Raw genomic sequence first — 22,386 nt, 5'->3', positions numbered from 1 at the left:
CTGACCTCATTAAAAATGTATAGTTACATTTACAGTCCAATTTATTTTCCCCAATAAGTCTTCCATAACTTTAAAGCAGCCTTTTTAACTTGATTACCTAATCACTACAGAAGCAGAGTTGCAAAATACCTTTTCAAGTACAAAATATCAGTTAATCTTTTCTATAAGTGCCACTTGTCAATTAATCTTTAAAATGCATAAATACCTGGGCATTTATGAATTTTGGCAATTTGCCCATGTGTTTATCTAATAAATGCCCAGGCGTTTTACATCACTAGTCATATCCATCTCAAATGGCAGTCTTTACGGTACTCAAAGGGTCATGTTACAGATTTTTACTGAAAAGTCGTTCCTTTAGTTGGTGAGCAACAGAATGGTACGTAGATTTGTATGGAATTAAAATACGGCTGGCACACTATAAGGAACCTGTGACTGATGTTAACTGACGGCTCAATGGCATCAGCACAGAAGTTTAGAACAGTGCTGGTCTGCAGAGGGTCAGCCTATTTCCCTCATGGTGCATCACATACAACACTTCTGCAGACATAGTAAACAATGTACAATGCGGTGACAAAAGTATTGGGATAGTGTTAGTAGTATGTGCACAAGGTACAAAAAGGCATTGCACTGGAGCAGCTGTAATTTGTACTCAGGTGATTCACGTGAAAAGATTTCCAATGTGATTATGGTTGCAAGATGGGAATTAATAGACTTTGGAGCTACACTATGTGATCAAAAGTATCCGGACACCTGGCTGAAACTGATTTTACAAGTTCGTGGTGCCCTCCATCGGTAATGCTGGAATTCAATATGGTGTTGGCCTTGATGACAGCTTCCACTTTTGCAGGCATACGTTCAGTCAAGTGCTGGAAGGTTTCTTGGGGAATGGCAGCCCATTCTTCACAGACTGCTGCACTGAAGAGAGGTATTGACGATGGTCGGTGAGGCCTGGCACGAAGTCAGCATTCCAAAACATCCCAAAGGTTTCCTATAGGATTCAGATCAGGACTCTGTGCAGGCCACACCCCCACAGGTTGTGCATTATGAACAGGTGCTCAATTGTGTTGAAACATGCAATCACCATCCCCGAATGCTTAAAATATCAATATAGGCCTGTGCTGTGATAGTGCCATGCAAAACAACTAGGAGTGCAAGTCCCCTCATGAAAAACACGACCACACCATAACACCACCGCCTTCGAATTTTACTGTTGGCACTACACATGCTGGCAGATGACATTCACCATACCCACACCCTGCCATTGGATCACCACACTATGTACTATGATTTGTCACTCCACACATTTTTCCACGGTTTAATTGACCAATGTTTACACTCCTTACACCAAGCAAGGCGTCATTTGGCATTTTCCGGCGTGTTATGTGGCTCATGAGCAGCCGCTCAAACATGAAATCCAAGTTTTCTCACATCCCGCCTAACTGTCATTGTACTTGCAGTGGATCCAGCGGAATCTGATGCAGTTTGGGATTCCTGTGTGATGGTCTGGATAGATGCCTGTCTATTACACATTATGCCCCTCTTCAACTGTTGGCGGTCTCAGTCAGTCAACAGACGAGGTCGGCCTGTACGCTTTTGTGCCATGTGCCATGTGTCTTACATTGGAAACAGTGGACCTAGGGATGTTTAGGAGTGTGGAAATCTCGCGTACAGACATATGAAACAAGTGACACCCAACCACCTGACCACGTTTGAAGCCTGTGAGCTCAGTGGAGCACCCTATTCTGCTCTCTCACGACGTCTAATGACTACTGAGGTCACTGAGATGGAGTACCGGGCAGTAGGTGGCAGCACAATTCACCGAATATGAAAAACGTATGTTTTGGGGGTGTCAAGATACTTTTGATCACATAGTGTAGATGCAAGGGACATTCCACTTTGGAAATCGTTAAGCAATTCAATATTCTGGGATCCCCAGTGTCAAGAGTGTGCTAAGAATACCGCATTTCATGCATTACGTCTTACATGGACAGCACCATGGCCACTGGCCTTAACTTAATGACCAAGAGCTGAGGCATTTGCAAAGCATCATCAGTGCTAGCAGACAAGTGATACTGCATGAAATAACCATACAATTCAATGGGGGGCATACGACGAATGTATCCGTTAGGACAGCGTGGTGAAATATGGCGTTAGTGGGCTACAGCAGCACACTCTTCTGTGTCATGACCATATCGGCTGGACTCTAGATGACTGGAAAACTGACCTGGTCAGACAAGTCTGGATTTCAGCTGGTAACAGCTGAGTGTGCTGCACATCCCTCGATTGTCAACAAGGCACAGTGCAAGCTGGTGGAGGTGGTTCCGTAATACTGGTGAGGGCAGAGTTTACGAGGAATGGACAAGGTCCTCTGGATGCTTTGAGCACCTGAAGACCATTTGTAGCCATTCATGGATGTGATGTTCCCAAACAATGACTGAATTTTTATGGATGACAATGAACCGTGCCACTGAGTCACAATTATTCGCAACCAGTTTGAAGAACATTGTGGACAGTTCGAGTGAATGGTTTGCCCAACCAGATTGCCCGACATGAATCCCATCGAACTTTTATGGGATGTAATTGAGAGATCAATTAGTGCATCAAATCCTGCACCAGTAACACTTTCACAATTATGGATCGCTACAGAAGCAGCATGCCTCAATATTTCCGCACGAAACTTCCAATGACTTGTTGAGTCCATCCACAAAAGCTGCAGCACTACACTGGGCAAAAGAAGGTCTGACACAATATTAGCATATATCACCACATGGTTGAAGAGCATTTAAGGGCTAGCTAAAAAAGTTTTTCTGGGGTGATAAAATTTCTGGGGGTGGATTTGTTTCTGGAGGGGAAAGTTAAAATAAATTTTGATTTCTAGATGGGGAGGTTGATTTTTTTTCCACAAGGGGACTATTTATCCTCCTATTCACCCCATTACATGTAGAGTGTGGGGTGTAAGGACAAACAGACACAAATTTATGTGCTTCTAGAGATTGGGATGTATCTACAATAGGAAGTATACAAGGGTGAGGGTGCAAATATAATAGGAAGTATCCCAGTGTCCTAAACATTAATGACATGTTATGACATATTGCATGTCATGAAGATGTGATGTTGCATGACATGATGGCATGTGTCATGTTACACAACATGACATCATGGATCACGTTACTTTACTTGACACAATGCATTACATTACATGAGATAGGTACTAATACCAACAAGCAAAATAAGTGTGATATGTCAAGATGTTTTGATTTACATGTCTCTGAAGCTACCAGGTAAGTCGAAAAGTTAGTTCCCTTCTTTTACATCCGTAACTCTCCCCAGGGCATATCTGCCTTTTTGTGCTATGATAGGAACATTTTTCATAGTGATCATCATCATCATCATCATCATCATCTTTAAGAAGTGCCTCTTATCTTCAGTTCAGGAAATTAGAAACAGAATGTGAATGGTTAAAACGAATACACACTTAATTGTCAGCTGAAACTGATGAGTGTTTGTGGCACAGCTGGAGGACGTATAAAAGACAGAGGGGTCATTCACAAACAACTAACACCGGACAATGTAACATCACAAACTTTTACACAAAATTTACCCAAGGTAATATAACTATGCCAGGCACCTCTGGATAATATATCAATAATCATACAAAGATTATAATGTGTAATTAGTATAAACATCAATGAAACAAGGCCACCACTCTCTTTTCCTCTTTACTCTCTTGCCATTGTGCTTCTTTCTCTTGGTTAGCTTGATTCCTGTTACATAATTAATACTGCAGATTTAATGAAATGGTCATAGGAGATCTTTCTTGAACTGCAACTTAATTATTTGCAACTGGAACTGTTATGAGTAATCAGAATAACCATTGCATGCATTTGAATATTGTCTGTTTCATGTAGAGGATCTTTTGTTTTATATCAGGCATCAAATTTTTGCTGTGTGGAATAGTGTAAGTTGACTTTTATTTCCTTAAATTATAGTGTTAAAGAGTAACCCTATAGTGTTAAAGAGTAACCCTGTTTCATTTAGAGTCCACCTCCGTAGTGTAGCGGTAGCGTTACCGCCTACCACCGATGGGGCCCTGGTTCGATTCCCAGCAGGGGACTGGGTGTTGTGTGTCCTTCATCATTTTCATCATCATTGACTCGCAAGTCGCCGAAGTGGCGTCACCTAAAAAGGACTTGCAATACGGCACCCGAACTCCCCCAAATGGGGCCTCCCGGCCAACAATGCCATACGATCATTTCATTTCATTTAGAAACCTGTCGTTCCTTTACAGTTCCATAATTTTGTGTGTTTCCTTAAATACAGAAGCATTTCTTTTGGTTACTATAGTTCGAGTGCGCCATTTAATGCACCATAGTCCTTAGTTTGTGAAATACAATAGAACCTACAATCATTTCAACATTACAAAATCCGATAATTAATTTAATACCAATTTCCACAAGGAATCATTTAAATTCACGCTCAGTAACAAATTTTACCAAAGATTTGCTTTCCAAGCCAAAACTGTGGGCCATTGCAACTCTCAGAAGAAATTGCATTAAATTTCCTAAAGTCCAGAAGTAAGTCAGCCATTTAGTGAAAGCACCCCCAGTTTCTTTTAATGTTGCTGCTATTGCTTTTCATTTTAAAATAAAAAAGATAGTTCACAACCAAAAATTGTCTTCCATATTAATTCCAAGTACAATAATTAAATCCCAATTAACGGGTGGTGTGTTAAAACAAAACTTCCAAGTGACAACTTTATACTATTAATAGCAGCGACAAAGACTGTTGTACTTAAAATACTACTCTGAGGGGCACACGTCACATGTCACTAGCTGGAGAAGACATTGGCAATTAAATGTTTAAAATAATGTAAGGAGGGGAAGGACCATATAAAGATGGTGTCATATTCATATTCATGTAGTTGTCCAATTGTGCTATGTATCCACTGTAGTATCATAGGTCTTTGTGAAAGGGATAAAAGCTACAGTGGTCAAAATAAATGTTGCACATTGCCGAAACACAACGTTAAATGTTGTGATCCAGACATACATTGTATCAATTATCATCATCATCATCATCATCATCGTCGTTGTCGTCGTCACTGTTATTATTATTATTATTATTATTATTATTATTATTATTATGGTTATTATTATTACAGTACTTGTGCTGTGTGTCATTAGGACAGTTGTGTTGCTTCAGGATGGTTCAGACAACGATGAAGTACTAGCAGAGGCTCTGTATAGTCACACTAATTGTGCAGGGAAAGAGGTGGGTGGACAATGCGGTGTTTCTTGTTGTGAGTCGTAATGATGTCACTAGAGTCTGCAACAAGTTCCTAGCAACAGGATCAGTTAAGGATCGTCACAGAAGTGGCCGCAAAAGAAAGTGAATCGGGCTGAAGGACTGATATCTGCATATAACAGAAAGCAAAAACTCTCAACATAATGCTACATGTATAGGATTGGCGGTTCCAAACAGTTACAGGAGGGCAAGTGTCAACACCAATGATAAGAAATAGGCTCTGTGAGCAGGGGTTACATGCCAGATGACCTCTCAAGGTTCTTCCTCTAAGTCGGGCTGAGAGAGGGACTTGTGTCACATGGGCATGAAACCACTCTTTGTGGACTAGGCAGCAGTGGAACACTGCTCTTTTCAATGAGTCTGCACCCCGACAATACTGATATTCATTGTGAAAGCAACAATGACAACGCTTACCCTCTAACTGTATTGTAGATCATCACAGTTATCAAACCAGTTCAGTTACACTTTGTGGTGGAATCATGTACGGCTTCAGGACACCCCTCATACCAATACAAGGGAGGATGACTGGTATGACATCCTTGCGTATCCATGCACAGTGTGGCTCCATTTGGGGTTGGATTCAACCTGCTGAACGACAATACACACCCCTATCATCACAGTCTTGTGAACACCTTCCATGTGGAGCACAGAAGCAGTCGTATAGAATGGCTTACATATTCTCCGCATCTCAACTGCATTGAGAATGTCTGGGTCATGGTAAAACTAATGGTTTGCAGTCATCCTTTCCTACCAGAGATCTTACAGGGTTATCACAGAGGCCACTGTGGAGGAATGGAACAACATCCCACAGACTTATTTGGACAATCTGGTAAAGAGTATGCCCAACTGCATTCAAAAATGTCTCCAATTACAAAGAGGGCCAATTGGTTCAAAGCTATGTGTTATGCAAAATGACAGTGAGAAGAAACTGTAGTGTCTGAGGTGGCATATTTAGCAAGGTATTGTTTTTGTTTGTGTTTATCAAGAGGAAATATGATTTATCTTCTTTAATTTTGTTTTCTTATAACTGTAGTCGACAGAAGAAAAACAGTTACATTTCCTATTAATTCCAGTATTGGCAATACAGCAATAAGCAACATTTATTTTGAACAGTGTATTATGTGATGCCTGCACAGGAGAGCCAGTTGTGTAGATACCTTATTCCAAAAGATACAAGCCTCGATTTTCAACCAAACGCAATCTACAGTGCCTCAGTTCTTGGGGAGAAAATATCTAAATCAAGCTGATTTTCTCATATGTTCACTGCAGCCCAAAAGCACTCGGCCAAATCATGGAAGCAGATTGCTTCAAATCAAATTAATAAATGATAATTCTTTGACATAAGGAACTGTTTATGGATGCTGAAAGATTACAGAGTGAACACCAGCAATTCTTTCAAGTGGACTTTTAATTACAATGTGGTGAATGAGGTTCTGGGGATTTCCTGCATATGGGATTTTCTATGTGACGCAAAGTTTCGATGAGGAACACACAATAGCAGGCACTTAAGGGGTAAGAATCTGCAAACACGCAGCCCCGTTTAGAAAACGTTTGGAGCCTTGCATTAGAAACAAAATAATTCATATTAGCTGAATATGTTACGAGACATTAATCATTTCAGGAGAGTAAAGAGCTAGGGGATTTACATGGGTGAATTAAGGGGCCTGGTTCCAGTAAGTGATTTAGTAAGTTTGTGTTTTGATTTTTTGGCAGCTAGTCGCTGGATAATGGAAGCTTTGGAGCTTGGATTATTTCGCGAGTCCATCGCAACTTAGAAATTTTCAGTGAGTGGGATCGTAGAGGAACTGTAACGTTTTAAAGGAAGTGTGTTAATATGGAAGTGCATTAGTACACATTAACAGCATGAACAATTAATCATGAATTGCAAAGCAATACTTTGAGTCTGCTTTGAATGAATTTCACTGTCTGCTAAAGTTTATTGAAATAACTACACCACAACTGCAGTTGTGTTTTGGTGAATATAAAACTGAAGTTCAAAAGTATTTATTGTGCCACATTCCTCGTTAGTTACAAAAGAAGTCCAACTACATTTTCTGATTTAAATCATAGTGAACAAGTCTGCAAGAAATTACAAACATGTAATCTTTTTAATAGGAACTGTCTTGCAGCAGTGCGCAATCAGTCACTAGAATACATCAGACAAGCAAAGATCAGGTAAATCCTGATTGTGTATTTACACTCCCTCTGGACGTACATGTATCTAAGAGTGGTAGCTAACAATGCATGTGTGCATTAGAGTCAAAATTCAAAATGATAAACATAGTTTAAAAGTATCACTTGAAATATCGACTCCTGAAGGATATAGCAGGTCTGGGGAGGTAGTGGCTCTTGGTATAGAAAAGAACATCTCCAACTGCTAGTATCACAGTGATCAGTTGAAATAAAACAAGTCACTCCCATTTTAACTCCTTTTGTTAAGTCTTACACCATACTCCAAACTGTAATAAAAAATATTCTAAACAAATTACACACTCACCTGTACCATCCACAAAGCAATGGAATTGCAAGAGGATTTTGTCCTTTCAGAGCTTCTGGATCGTACGGGACCCATGAAATGCAACTTGGTGAACACTGATGAGGTCTGAAGTACTTTGGTCTATAGTTTGTATCCAATTGTAAATACTGAAACACGGACCACAAGAAAGATCACGACAATGCGCCTTTCAAAAACAATGCCAAAACATATGTTCGAAAGACAGGTAATGTGAAAGCATCAACAAGATAAATTCTTACAATAAAATATAGACTTATCTCCATAAGACTGTTACTACTGTTCCAACTAAAATATACTGACTAGCCCAGTGTACTGGAAAGGAACAAACAATTTATAAATACTGAAGAGTAACTCAGGAAAAACAACAGCATATAAGATGATAAACTGAGCCATAGGGGAACGGAGAACTTACCAGAAATAAGAGTTGTACCACAGGTGCGATACACATTACAAAATGCTCATAAGAGTTAATCAGGCATAAAATTAAATAATGGAATAAGTGAAGGTAACATATAGTTGATGCACTAAGTTGTTGATAAGACATACGAACAAGAATAAGAAAGTTACTAAGTTTCTGCACAAATCCTTCTTCAGAGCTAACAGAGATCCTCATTCCTTCACAGCCTCTACAACATCTATCCCATCCGCTTCACCTGGTCCTCCTCCGCCCAGCTCATCACTTTGCTAGACATTGACCACAGTTTTTCTGACAGCTCTACACAAACCATCAACAGCACCATCATTTTGATAGCTGCCATACCAACCACATTAAAAATGTCATGATACAATCTGGTCACCTGCAGTGATGAGCAATCTCCTGCCCAGTATCTTTGAGGTCTTATCAAGGCCTTCACAGGCAGGCATTAACACACCCCCCCCCCCCCCCCCCCCCCCAAAACCTAATCCGCAAATAGATTTTCCTTCTCATATCCACTCATGCCCTAGTCCACTGACCATTGCCATGAACCAACCACAAAGGAGCGCACGTGACGACGACCCCCCCCCCCCCCCCCCACACACACACACACACACACACCAGGTTGCAATAATTGAGTCGCATTCTCCACCAGGATTTGGACTATGTTTCATCATACTGAAAACGAGTAACATTCTATCAATAGTTCTTCCCATCCATCTCGAAGTCGTATTCTATCAACACACACAATCTACAAAATATCATTGTCCATACTTACAAATCTCTTGTACATGGGTCAAATCCCTGCGGAAGAACTAGCTGTAAGACCCACCCAGGGCACCCCACTTAGCACAAGCTAGTCCAGTCCTGTCACAGACATATATTGTGGCACAAGAGACAGTGTCACTTCTCAAAGCACTCATATGATATAACCAATCTGTTGTAACATCTGCAGTAAATTTTATGCTGACAGTTGTCCATCCAGGTGAATGGCCACTGCCCAACTGTGGCCATGAACAGAGCTGACTACCCAGGGCAGAACATGCTGCTGAGCCCAACATCGTTGATTTCATTGGCTGCTTCAGAACCCAGGCACATGGATCCTTACCACCCTTTCTCTGAATTACACAGATGAGACTTCTACTCACAGGGCGGTCCTTCAATTGGCCTTGCGTGACATCCCTCAATTCCATAATCTTCCTGCCCCCTTTCTGCCAAGTCCTACCTCATGACAATAACTTGACTCATCTTACGTTCACACCTCTTTCCACAGTCTCCTCCTTTCTTCTTTCAATGTTCCATTGTGGCCTCCCAATACAGACCTCCACTTAATTGCGTACTTAGCGTAACTCCTCCTGCCTGTGGCCAGAATGAGCTCAGTGGTGATATGTTTACTATCTTGTGCACACGGATCCTCTCCCTCTTACTCATTAGCCATCAAATCTCCCCCCCCCCCCCCCCCCAAAAAAAAAAAAAAAAAAAAAATCCCTCACACACTACTCCACCTGACCACAACCCTTCACGCCAGCTGGTCTGTAGCACTGGCACAATACAGTCAACTGGAACAATGGACGTATGCAGGCGAGTCTTCTGCTAGCTCCAAAAGCAGGATTTGTCCAAAGCTTAGAAACATTATCAGTGTTGTTTATGTGACTATGTGGTGAGTTACTACCTTTACTCCTTCTATTACACTCTGCCAAGGTATAAAAATAACTCTGAAATATATTTGGAATTGACTTTTATTAAAGTTCTTTTAAATTCTTTTTTTCATATTTTGAACTGCAGTTTGTATTATCATAATTTGTTATTAATGGATATGATTCCATATCACGAACTCTTCTCTGTAGTTCTATCTTTATACTTCTTTTATCCTTTCTTCCTCTTCAACGGTGGAATTGCTTTTGCAGTCCCATAGTTCCTTATTCTTGTAGTTTACAAACACACCAGGAATGTCAAACGCAGCTCCTTAACATTCTTGTTTTTACAGTTATTTATCAGGTTGATAGTTCTCATGAGTTTCAATTGTATTACAAAATGGATTTCTGAGCCTCCAACAAGACAACAAGTCTATTTTTCTGTAGAATATTTTAATGAGTGTGATGCCATTTTTGGTGGGTGCTGTAAGCAATGATTTCCAGTGTTCTTGCTATCTGGAGTCAGAATCGCCTGTTCTCCACTCTTGTGTTCAGCAAACATGTGTTTTCATAACTATTTCAAATAAAATTAAATAAAAAGAAAATAGATGTGGTGCCACACTTCGCTGCTTAACATCCAATCTAGATTTTCAGTCATCTTAATTTTCATCAACTCCTTATCATACTGTCCCTGAAACCTGGAGCCTGCACCATAATATCGGTCTTGTAATCCTTCATTTTATGATTGTACTCTACTATTCCATGTAGTTCATAGTGACAGCTGACTTTCTTGTTGCTTCAGTTAGGTCATTCTTGCATCACTCCTCAACTGTTCTAATAGTCTATCCATACCACTCACATTCCACATCGGCATAGGAAATGAGAGGGGGATATTATTCTTAATATTATATCATTGCCATTTCATCTGTTGATTGGAATGACAGATGTTGGGTGCTATGTCTGTGTACAAGACAATTTATTTCTCAAAAGACAGAGTAACCTTAGAGCAGATACACCATCATTTCTCAATCTCTCTTTCACAGACATTGTTGATTTCTTTCTCAATATTTCTTGAGTTTGCTGATCTGATTAGTCATTCCTTTGAAACACTATCTGCAGATGCTGACATTATTTGATATGACTCTATTAATCAAACAAAAAATTCTACAGTCCAATGTACCCATCAAGTTGTATCACACAGTTACCCTTATTACTACAGCACATACACAACACCATACAATTAAAACATATTCCTAAATATATAAACTATATATAAATACAAAGATGAGGTGACTTACCGAACAAAAACGCTGGCAGGTCGATAGACACACAAACAAACACAAACATACACACAAAATTCAAGCTTTCGCAACAAATTGTTGCCTCATCAGGAAAGAGGGAAGGAGAGGGGAAGACGAAAGGAAGTGGGTTTTAAAGGAGAGGGTAAGGAGTCATTCCAATCCCGGGAGCGGAAAGACTTACCTTAGGGGGAAAAAAGGACAGGTATACACTCGCACACACGCACATATCCATCCACACATACAGACACAAGCAGACATATTTAAAGACAAAGAGTTTGGGCAGAGATGTCAGTCGAGGCAGAAGTGTAGAGGCAAAGAAGTTGTTGAAAGACAGGTGAGGTATGAGTGGCGGCAACTTGAAATTAGCGGAGATTGAGGCCTGGCGGATGACGAGAAGAGAGGATATACTGAAGGGCAAGTTCCCATCTCCGGAGTTCGGATAGGTTGGTGTTGGTGGGAAGTATCCAGATAACCCGGACGGTGCAACACTGTGCCAAGATGTGCTGGCCGTGCACCAAGGCATGTTTAGCCACAGGGTGATCCTCATTACCAACAAACACTGTCTGCCTGTGTCCATTCATGCGAATGGACAGTTTGTTGCTGGTCATTCCCACATAGAATGCATCACAGTGTAGACAGGTCAGTTGGTAAATCACGTGGGTGCTTTCACACGTGGCTCTGCCTTTGATCGTGTACACCTTCCGGGTTACAGGACTGGAGTAGGTAGTGGTGGGAGGGTGCATGGGACAGGTTTTGCATCGGGGGCGGTTACAAGGATAGGAGCCAGAGGGTAGGGAAGGTGGTTTGTGGATTTCATAGGGATGAACTAACAGGTTACGAAGGTTAGGTGGACGGCGGAAAGACACTCTTGGCGGAGTGGGGAGGATTTCATGAAGGATGGATCTCATTTCAGGGCAGGATTTGAGGAAGTCGTATCCCTGCTGGAGAGCCACATTCAGAGTCTGGTCCAGTCCCGGAAAGTATCCTGTCACAAGTGGGGCACTTTTGTGGTTCTTCTGTGGGGGATTCTGGGTTTGAGGGGACGAGGAAGTGGCTCTGGTTATTTGCTTCTGTACCAGGTCGGGAGGGTAGTTGCGGGATGCGAAAGCTGTTTTCAGGTTGTTGGTGTAATGATTCAGGGATTCCGGACTGGAACAGATTCGTTTGCCACGAAGACCTAGGCTGTAGGGAAGGGACCGTTTGATGTGGAATGGGTGGCAGCTGTCATAATGGAGGTACTGTTGCTTGTTGGTGGGTTTGATGTGGACAGACGTGTGAAGTTGGCCATTGGACAGGTGGAGGTCAACGTCAAGGAAAGTGGCATGGGATTTGGAGTAGGACCAGGTGAATCTGATGGAACCAAAGGAGTTGAGGTTGGAGAGGAAATTCTGGAGTTCTTCTTCACTGTGAGTCCAGATCATGAAGATGTCATCAATAAATCTGTACCAAACTTTGGGTTGGCAGACTTGGGTAACCAAGAAGGCTTCCTCTAAGCGACCCATGAATAGGTTGGCGTACGAGGGGGCCATCCTCGTACCCATGGCTGTTCCCTTTAATTGTTGGTATGTCTGGCCTTCAAAAGTGAAGAAGTTGTGGGTCAGGATGAAGCTGGCTAAGGTGATGAGGAAAGAGGTTTTAGGTAGGGTGGCAGGTGATCGGCGTGAAAGGAAATGCTCCATCGCAGCGAGGCCCTGGACGTGCGGAATATTTGTGTATAAGGACGTGGCATCAATGGTTACAAGGATGGTTTCCGGGGGTAACAGATTGGGTAAGGATTCCAGGCGTTCAAGGAAGTGGTTGGTGTCCTTGATGAAGGATGGGAGACTGCATGTAATGGGTTGAAGGTGTTGATCTACGTAGGCAGAGATACGTTCTGTGGGGGCTTGGTAACCAGCTACAATGGGGCGGCCGGGATGATTGGGTTTGTGGATTTTAGGAAGAAGGTAGAAGGTAGGGGTGCGGGGTGTCGGTGGGGTCAGGAGGTTGATGGAGTCAGGTGAAAGGTTTTGCAGGGGGCCTAAGGTTCTGACGATTCCTTGAAGCTCCGCCTGGACATCGGGAATGGGGTTACCTTGGCAAACTTTGTATGTGGTGTTGTCTGAAAGCTGACGCAGTCCCTCAGCCACATACTCCCGACGATCAAGTACCACGGTCGTGGAACCCTTGTCTGCCGGAAGAATGATGATGGATCGGTCAGCCTTCAGATCACGGATAGCCTGGGCTTCAGCAGTGGTGATGTTGGGTGTAGGATTAAGGTTTTTTAAGAAGGATTGAGATGCAAGGCTGGAAGTCAGATATTCCTGGAAGGTTTGGAGAGGGTGATTTTGAGGAAGAGGAGGTGGGTCCCGCTGTGACGGAGGACGGAACTGTTCCAGGCAGGGTTCAATTTGGATGGTGTCTTGAGGAGTCGGATCATTAGGAGTAGGATTAGGATCATTTTTCTTCGTGGCAAAGTGATACTTCCAGCAGAGAGTACGAGTGTAGGACAGTAAATCTTTGACGAGGGCTGTTTGGTTGAATCTGGGAGTGGGGCTGAAGGTGAGGCCTTTGGATACCAGAGCCACTTCCTCGTCCCCTCAAACCCAGAATCCCCCACAGAAGAACCACAAAAGTGCCCCACTTGTGACAGGATACTTTCCGGGACTGGACCAGACTCTGAATGTGGCTCTCCAGCAGGGATACGACTTCCTCAAATCCTGCCCTGAAATGAGATCCATACTTCATGAAATCCTCCCCACTCCGCCAAGAGTGTCTTTCCGCCGTCCACCTAACCTTCGTAACCTGTTAGTTCATCCCTATGAAATCCCCAAACCACCTTCCCTACCCTCTGGCTCCTATCCTTGTAACCGCCCCCGATGCAAAACCTGTCCCATGCACCCTCCCACCACTACCTACTCCAGTCCTGTAACCCGGAAGGTGTACACGATCAAAGGCAGAGCCACGTGTGAAAGCACCCACGTGATTTACCAACTGACCTGTCTACACTGTGACGCATTCTATGTGGGAATGACCAGCAACAAACTGTCCATTCGCATGAATGGACACAGGCAGACAGTGTTTGTTGGTAATGAGGATCACCCTGTGGCTAAACATGCCTTGGTGCACGGCCAGCACATCTTGGCACAGTGTTACACCGTCCGGGTTATCTGGATACTTCCCACCAACACCAACCTATCCGAACTCCGGAGATGGGAACTTGCCCTTCAGTATATCCTCTCTTCTCGTCATCCGCCAGGCCTCAATCTCCGCTAATTTCAAGTTGCCGCCACTCATACCTCACCTGTCTTTCAACAACTTCTTTGCCTCTACACTTCTGCCTCGACTGACATCTCTGCCCAAACTCTTTGTCTTTAAATATGTCTGCTTGTGTCTGTATGTGTGGATGGATATGTGCGTGTGTGCGAGTGTATACCTGTCCTTTTTTCCCCCTAAGGTAAGTCTTTCCGCTCCCGGGATTGGAATGACTCCTTACCCTCTCCTTTAAAACCCACTTCCTTTCGTCTTCCCCTCTCCTTCCCTCTTTCCTGATGAGGCAACAATTTGTTGCGAAAGCTTGAATTTTGTGTGTATGTTTGTGTTTGTTTGTGTGTCTATCGACCTGCCAGCGTTTTTGTTCGGTAAGTCACCTCATCTTTGTATTTATATATAATTTTTCCCATGCGGAATGTTTCCTTCCATTATATAAATATATAAACTGTCACACTATTAAACAATAATGAAATAGTTTTGCATGAAATGTGAACATGCACTATTAACATATGTGACTTATACATCAAACTAACCTCAATACGGCCAAACTCTGGTTCTGTCTCGTGTGTCTTCACACGACTGCTTTCATCAGTATAGTTCTCCGACTGTCTTGTGGTGCTCTTTCTAGCTACTGCACGAGGTGGTAGGGAAGACTTACTATCATCATCTCCTGTAGTAACAAGGAAACAGATGGTCTTCAACTAACCATGGGCCTTATTGTGGTGGGGTGATGTGTGTCTGAAGGAAGGAGGATTAAGGCTTAACATCCCATCAACAACAAGGTAATTAGATACAGAACACAAGCTCAGAACAGAGAAGTAGAGGGGAGGAAATCAGCCACACCATTTCAAAGGAATCATCTCATTATGTGTCCTATGAGAGCTAGAAAAATCACAGGAAACATAAATCTCAACGGCTGGATGTGGATTTGAGCTACCATCCTCTTGAATATGTGTCAAGTCTCTTACCACTGCAGCATCTCGCTCAGTGTGTGTGAACAATACAGCTCACAATACTATGGGCACAACCGTGTCAGGAGGATATCTGTGGAGAGACCACAGAGGCACTTTTCAGTAGCTGCAGGTGCAACAGACTGGATGGGTGACGGATGTGGCCTTGTAATAGTAGCTAAAATGGGCATCCTATGTTGCTACTGCAAATGACTGAAAAAAAGACCAAATTAAATCTGTTACATTCTAAGAAAAATGCAGCTCTACTGCACCATTTAATGATGGTGGCATTCTTTGAAGTAGAATTTTTCTTTATTTATGAAACACTGTGTTGAATGTTAAACCCCTTGATCAAGTAAGTGTGTTAAATAATTACAAAAGAAAAATAGATAGAATGAAGTCAGATGTATGGGAATTAGAGAAGTGTACTGACAAGGATTTCTGGCCAGGTGAGTGCAGGGTTAATACACAAAAAAAGTAACCACTCAACTACCGCTGACTGATGTGTGGCACAATAGAAACATGCAACAGAAGACAGTAATCACGCTAGCTTTCTAGCTCTTGCTCTTTCTCTAGCAAAAGTACACATACTCACATGTGTAGCATATGTATGGTCAGTTAAATGGCACCAAAAATTGCTAATTTTTGAACAACTAGTGTGCGTTGCAAAGATTTGAAGTGTACCAAAAACTAAAAATTACACCAAGGAAATCATCAACAAGATCCTGTGCTGAGTCAGTGGAAACTTGGGTTAATATTCAACTCTCATTATGTGGAACAAAACAAGATTTTAATTGCGTTCCTTTCAAACATATTGGAAATTTGTTGTGAACTTTCCACAGTGAGGTACCTACCAGCTGCGAATGTTGGGACTTGTGTAACTGACTTCAGATAGAATTTAATTACATTTTGATGTAAATCATATGATTCTAAATTTAAAGTTAAATTTAGTTTTTAATCTTGAAAGATTAAGAACTGACATACTGAAAAATTTTATACTTAATGAGACAACAATTGACAGTTTTGAAAATTGGTGGTTTCTTCTTTTCTCCACACATTACTGTCCTTCAATTCCTTTACTTGTCAAGTATAGCTCAGTCTCACTGTAGGTAACAAATCAGGTTTGCAGTTCTATTTCCTTAAATTTAATTTAAGATCCACTTTGATCAAATATGTTGAAAGGACAGCATATCAGCTGAATCATACAACATGCCACCTGTACACAAGAAAATACTTACTGCTTAAATCCTCAGTCTTGTTATCGTCAACTTCTGTGCGTGTATATTCCACATATGGCATATTTCTCTATGAATAGAGCAGAAAGAGAGATAATTGAACTTCAAATCACAGACCAGGGAAGGCTTAAGCATAAGACATACAGTATATGACTGAGTTTTTACTTTCTTGAGAGACGCAGTGCCAAGACCTCTATGACGCCGTAAAGTATCTGTCCCCCCATGCATACGCCGTGCATGTGAAAGTTCCACAAACAATGGTGAAAGTCTTGCTGAGCCACGGTAAATCCATTCTGTACGGGAATCAGCATCAAATCGCATTTTCACTAAGGAACAGTCCAGCTCCTGCACTCGAGCCACCCACCACTTCCCTGAAACATGTATTAATAATTACAATTAACAGGACTGAGATTTCCCCCTTAACAATAGTGCTTACTGATACTAACTTTTCAATAATTTAAGATGTATGTTCTACACATTGATTTAATGTAAGAATGCCAACATAGTTAAAAATGTAAGTAAGGAAACCACAGTATAACATTAGATTGTTTTAATTTTTCATTTGAACACAGTCATTGTTACGGGAACTGCAACAGTACTATTCAATACAACAACAAATTATATAACAACATTAAGTTTATCATGTTGAATGAGTTCCCAATACACTGCATAGTGATTTAGATGTTCCGGTACTGCTATGTGGCAGTTATCTTGATTGAAATAAGTAACATGGAAACTTAACTATTGCCCATAACCATTAAGAGTTTGTGATTACGAAGATAGTGATACCCACAGTTCCCACTGTCAGGCTGGTTTTAATTACTTAAAATCAATTTCTACCTATAACAAGGACATGTTGTTCACATGTTTTTATCATTCATGTGGGCAGTTTTAATCTACTTCATCAAATTTTCTCATAGCCAAAGATTATTTTTACTTTTTTAGCAAAAATAAAATAAAGGTAGTAAAATACTTAAACTCTGAATGGTGATTCACTTGCCTGTCAACTACTCAAGGTATCAGCAATGCTTTGCTTATTAAAAATACTGTTACGTAAGATTTAAGTAGCCTCTTTAACATACTTCTGTAAAGATCTGGAACTTGGGCAATTTGGTGCCAAGTAATGACTGAAACAATATTTGCTATCTGTGTCCAGTAATCTATTAATGGTACTAATAAAGTTTAATCGATTTAAATTGGATCTGGCATTAAACTTTCATGAAAAATTTCTACTGAAAGTAACCGCGTACCAAACCGAGGCAAAAATGTAAATTTCAAAAATTCCCAAATAACCTGAGTAATAATCCTAAGATGTCTCGGTCTTATATAAAGTCAGTAAGGGGATTGAAATCGTCTATTCAGTTATTCAGTGACCTTACTGTCACTGAAATGGAAGACAACAGAGAAGGCTGGAAATACTTAATTCAACCTCCAGAAATTGTTTCACTGCAGAACATCGTAGTATGGTTTCTTCTTTTAATTACTGCATCACTTACTCAACAGATTTATGACAATTTATACTGCAGTTGAAGATAATTTACAAATTCTGTCACATGAACTCACCATTCCACTCAGTCTTGACAATTTGCTCCACCTGTAGTTTTACCATAGGTCTTTCAGGATACTGCTCCAGATAGTTACGGATAAATGACCTTGACTCTGGATGCATGTCCTCCCACACATACCGTGAAGATTCACAAACAACTAAAATTTTCTCATGTGGTATGTACTGGGCATATCCATCATCAAAAAATACAAGGTACCTGCACAAATATAGTTCCAATTTTACGTTACATTCTGAAAGATTCACACATCAATGACAGAAGATACTAGATTACAACACCAAATAACACATTAATGGAAAATGCTAGACTGAAGACAAGTAACAGTAGGAAAATGTTACCACCACTCACCATACAAAGCAAGCATAGAGCAACAGACAGGTGTATATGTAGAAGGATAGCCACCCAGTTTTCAAACTCCTCTCCTTTGTCGAGGAGCATGCATACAGTACAGAGTAATACTATAACACACTACTAATAGACAAGAACTTAATTTAATACATTATTAAATCAGACAGCATATTTTACAAGTGGACTTTAAGGTAGCTGCAGGGTGTCATACAATTAAATTCTCAGATGTTTGAGTTCCTTTACTTCAGGCCAGCAGGCCCAGAGAAGCGCAACATTACAGTTAAGGCTATCCATCTGCTTCTGTGTTCTGCTGTCAGTCTCCAGTTCTCCAAAACTCCACACTGCAGCAAATCTCTTCCTATGTCTTTCCACTCACCTGTTGCCTTATAGGATCAAGCCCATTGCAGTTTTGGCCATAACATTTCATCAATTATCACTGTATGTCCAGCCCATTGAAGTCTTTTGCTTTTCATAGCTCAACAATGTTAAACTTCTTGTACATCTCCTAGTTCAATATTGTGGCACATTCTCCATTCCAGTAGTGGGTTCCCAGTGTCTTTCTCTCAAATGTAAGCAGTCACTCAAGGCCTTGCTTCTGTGTACTCCATGTTTGGCAACCATATAGCACCACTGGCATTATTAATGTTTTATACAATCTTAGTTGTAATTGTTGAGATATGTTTTTAGATTATAATATAGGGTTTAGAGAGTAACAGCATCTGTTTCCCATCTGCAGTCACATCTTAAGCTCACCTTCAGTTGATGTTACTTCAGTAAAAATTGATCCATGTCGTTTGGTCACTTTCACATCGTTATACATGGTACAGTTCACTGTAGATCTTGGAGTTATGAAGCTCTCTTCCTACGATCAGGTACCCAGTCTTTTCAGTATTAATTTCTAGCCCAAAAATCAATGCCACTACTACTACGGTCAGGGCAATGTCATCTGCACAGACCATACAGGTATTTGCATAATCAATTTGAATGCCCTGAAAATTCTCTTTGCTGAACTCTCCTGTTATTTTTTTAAAGTGCTAGTTTGAAAAGGACAGGTGATAGTCTATCTCCTTGTCTTTAGCCTGCTTCCACCTGGAAACTTTCTCGCGATTTATTCCCTCTCTTAAACCCAGTCTTTGCATCATTTACGCATCTCTTAAAGTCCAACGAATTCCTTTGGTATGCCAGACTCTGTCATGGTTTTATCAAATTCAGCACATGAATGCTATCATAAGCCTTCTTGAGGTCTACAATAAGAGGTTCATTTTTCACAGATCTGTTTTAAGACAAAAATTTGGCTCATGCATGATCAACCTGTTTGGAAACCACCTTGGCATTCTCCAATTACTTCTGCTGCAAACAGTTTGATCTGTTCTAGTAGACAGTTGCATATGATCTCATAGCAGTTATTGAATAGTGTTATGCCCCTGTAGTTGTTATACAGGGTATTACAAAAAGGTAAGGCCAAACTTTCAGGAAACATTCCTCACACACAAATAAAGAAAAGATGTTATGTGGACATGTTTCCGGAAACGCTTAATTTCCATGTTAGAGCTCATTTTAGTTTTGTCAGTATGTACTGTACTTCCTCGATTCACCACCAGTTGGCCCAATTGAAGGAAGGTAATGTTGACTTCGGTGCTTGTGTTGACATGCGACTCATTGCTCTACAGTACTAGCATCAAGCACATCAGTACGTAGCATCAACAGGTTAGTGTTCATAACGAACGTGGTTTTGCAGTCAGTGCAATGTTTACAAATGCGGAGTTGGAAGATGCCCATTTGATGTATGGATTAGTATGGGGCAATAGCCGTGGCGCGGTACGTTTGTATTGAGACAGATTTCCCGAACGAAGGTGTCCCGACAGGAAGACGTTTGAGGCAGTTGATCGGCGTCTTAGGGAGCACGAAACATTCCAGCCTATGACTCGCGAAAGGGGAAGACCTAGAACAACGAGGACACCTGCAATGGACGAGCCAATTCTTCGTGCAGTTGACGATAGCCCTAATGTCAGCGTCAGAGAAGTTGCTGCTGTACAAGGTAACGTTGACCACGTCGCTGTATGGAGAGTGCTATGGGAGAACCAGTTGTTTCTGTACCATGTACAGCATGTGCAGGCACTATCAGCAGCTGATTGGCCTCCACGGGTACACTTCTGCGAATGGTTCATCCAATGATGTGTCAATCCTCATTTCAGTGCAAATGTTCTCCTTACGGATGAGGCTTCATTCCAATGTGATCAAATTGTAAATTTTCACAATCAACATGTGTGAGCTGACGAGAATCCGCACGCAATTGTGCAATCACGTCATCAACATAGATTTTCTGTGAACGTTTGGGCAGGCATTGTTGGTGATGTCTTGATTGGGCCTCATGTTCTTCAACCTACGCTCAATGGAGCACATTATCATGATTTCATACGGGATACTCTACCTGTGCTGCTAGAACATGTGCCTTTACAAGTACGACACGATGGAGCTCCTGCACATTTCAGTCCAAGTGTTCGTACGCTTCTCAACAACAGATTCGGCGACCAGTGGATTGGTAGAGGCGGACCAATTCCATGGCCTCCACACTCTCCTGACCTCAACCCTCTTGACTTTCATTTATGGGGGCATTTGAAAGCTCTTGTCTACGCAATCCCGGTACCAAATGTAGAGACTCTTTGTGCTCGTATTGTGGATGGCTGTGATACAATACACCATTCTCCAGGGCTGCATCAGGGATTCCATGCCCCGGAGGGAGGATGCATGTATCCTCGCTAACGGAGGACATTTTGAACATTTCCTGTAACAAAGTGTTTGAAGTCACGCTGGTATGTTCTGTTACTGTGTGTTTCCATTCCATGATTAATGAGATTTGAAGTAGTAAAATGAGCTCTAACATGGAAAGTAAGCATTTCCGGACACATGTCCACATAACATATTTTCTTTCTTTGTGTGTGAGGAATGTTTTCTGAATGTTTGGCTGTACCTTTTTGTAACACCCTATATACTGATTTATCTTTCTTTTTATAAATGGAGCATATCACAGCTACCTTCCATTTCTTTGGTACTGCATGTTTTGCCCATAGTAACTCTATTACCTTGTGGATTTTGGAACAATAGGACTTTGCCTCCAGCTTTCAGAAGCTTAGTGAGAATTCCATCCCCTTGTGGACTCTTGACATTCTTTTTCAATTTGTTTTCTTATATCTTCGGTGTAGGTGAAGGATTCTGGATCCACAGTTCCTGGTCATTAAACATAATTTATTTGGTTCTCCAAAATGTAGTAGGTCCCTGAAGTATTCTATCAGTCTTCTCCCAATCCTCTGATCTTCTATTAGCACCTTTCCATTGACATCTTTAATGAATTTGTATTAGTTTGATCCTCCTCTAAACTTCTTCACTTTCCTATATAGTTCTTCGGTCTTGCTGAGCTGTTTCCATGAAGCTTCTTATATATCTTCTCTTTGCTTTCTTTAGAGTGGCCTATGTTGGTTATCTTATTTCTTAGAATCTTGATTGCCCTTCCTGTTGCATATTACTTTGTACCCATAATAATTTGGCCCACCACCTCTCACAGATCGCTTCCCCATATTCCTTATCAAACGACCCTCTTTTCCCCTTAGATTTGGGATTACTTCTTTGGCAGCTTTTATTGTTATTACTGCATCTTCTTTCCAATTCTGATCTCTTCAGTATCTTCATTTTCTTCCTACTCCAATACTTCAAGCATTTGGTCAGTTTGGCCTGAAATTGCCTCTTATTGTCTTTGCTCGAGTTTTCCTGATCATACAGAGTGAGATGCATTCCTTTGCCCTTTCTAGGTCTCCACACTGCAGTCACCACTACTCTGATATGGAATGGTCCGATCTACATTCAGCACTTCTT

At 41.3% G+C, this 22,386-nt stretch overlaps 1 protein-coding gene across 4 annotated transcripts in view; it reads right to left on the bottom strand.

Moving 5' to 3' along the window:
- The window catches only part of LOC124711153 (histone-lysine N-methyltransferase eggless-like), a 352,937-nt gene that overhangs the window by 116,812 nt on the left and 213,739 nt on the right, over nucleotides 1-22,386 (bottom strand). For all 4 annotated transcript variants that reach the window (XM_047241057.1, XM_047241054.1, XM_047241056.1 and 1 more), the window contains exons 10-14: nucleotides 18,167-18,366; nucleotides 16,769-16,974; nucleotides 16,607-16,673; nucleotides 14,952-15,088; nucleotides 7,802-7,947 (exon numbers count right to left, since the gene is read on the bottom strand). In XM_047241057.1, coding sequence (XP_047097013.1) covers nucleotides 7,802-7,947; nucleotides 14,952-15,088; nucleotides 16,607-16,673; nucleotides 16,769-16,974; nucleotides 18,167-18,366 — 756 coding nt within the window. The remainder of the gene's footprint in view (nucleotides 1-7,801; nucleotides 7,948-14,951; nucleotides 15,089-16,606; nucleotides 16,674-16,768; nucleotides 16,975-18,166; nucleotides 18,367-22,386) is intronic.

This window comes from Schistocerca piceifrons, chromosome 8 (assembly GCF_021461385.2).
Source record: "Schistocerca piceifrons isolate TAMUIC-IGC-003096 chromosome 8, iqSchPice1.1, whole genome shotgun sequence".
NCBI classification, from domain to species: domain Eukaryota; kingdom Metazoa; phylum Arthropoda; class Insecta; order Orthoptera; family Acrididae; genus Schistocerca; species Schistocerca piceifrons.
The sequence above is the reverse complement of the archived record's forward strand: the minus strand, read 5'-3'. Positions and strand labels throughout refer to the sequence as shown.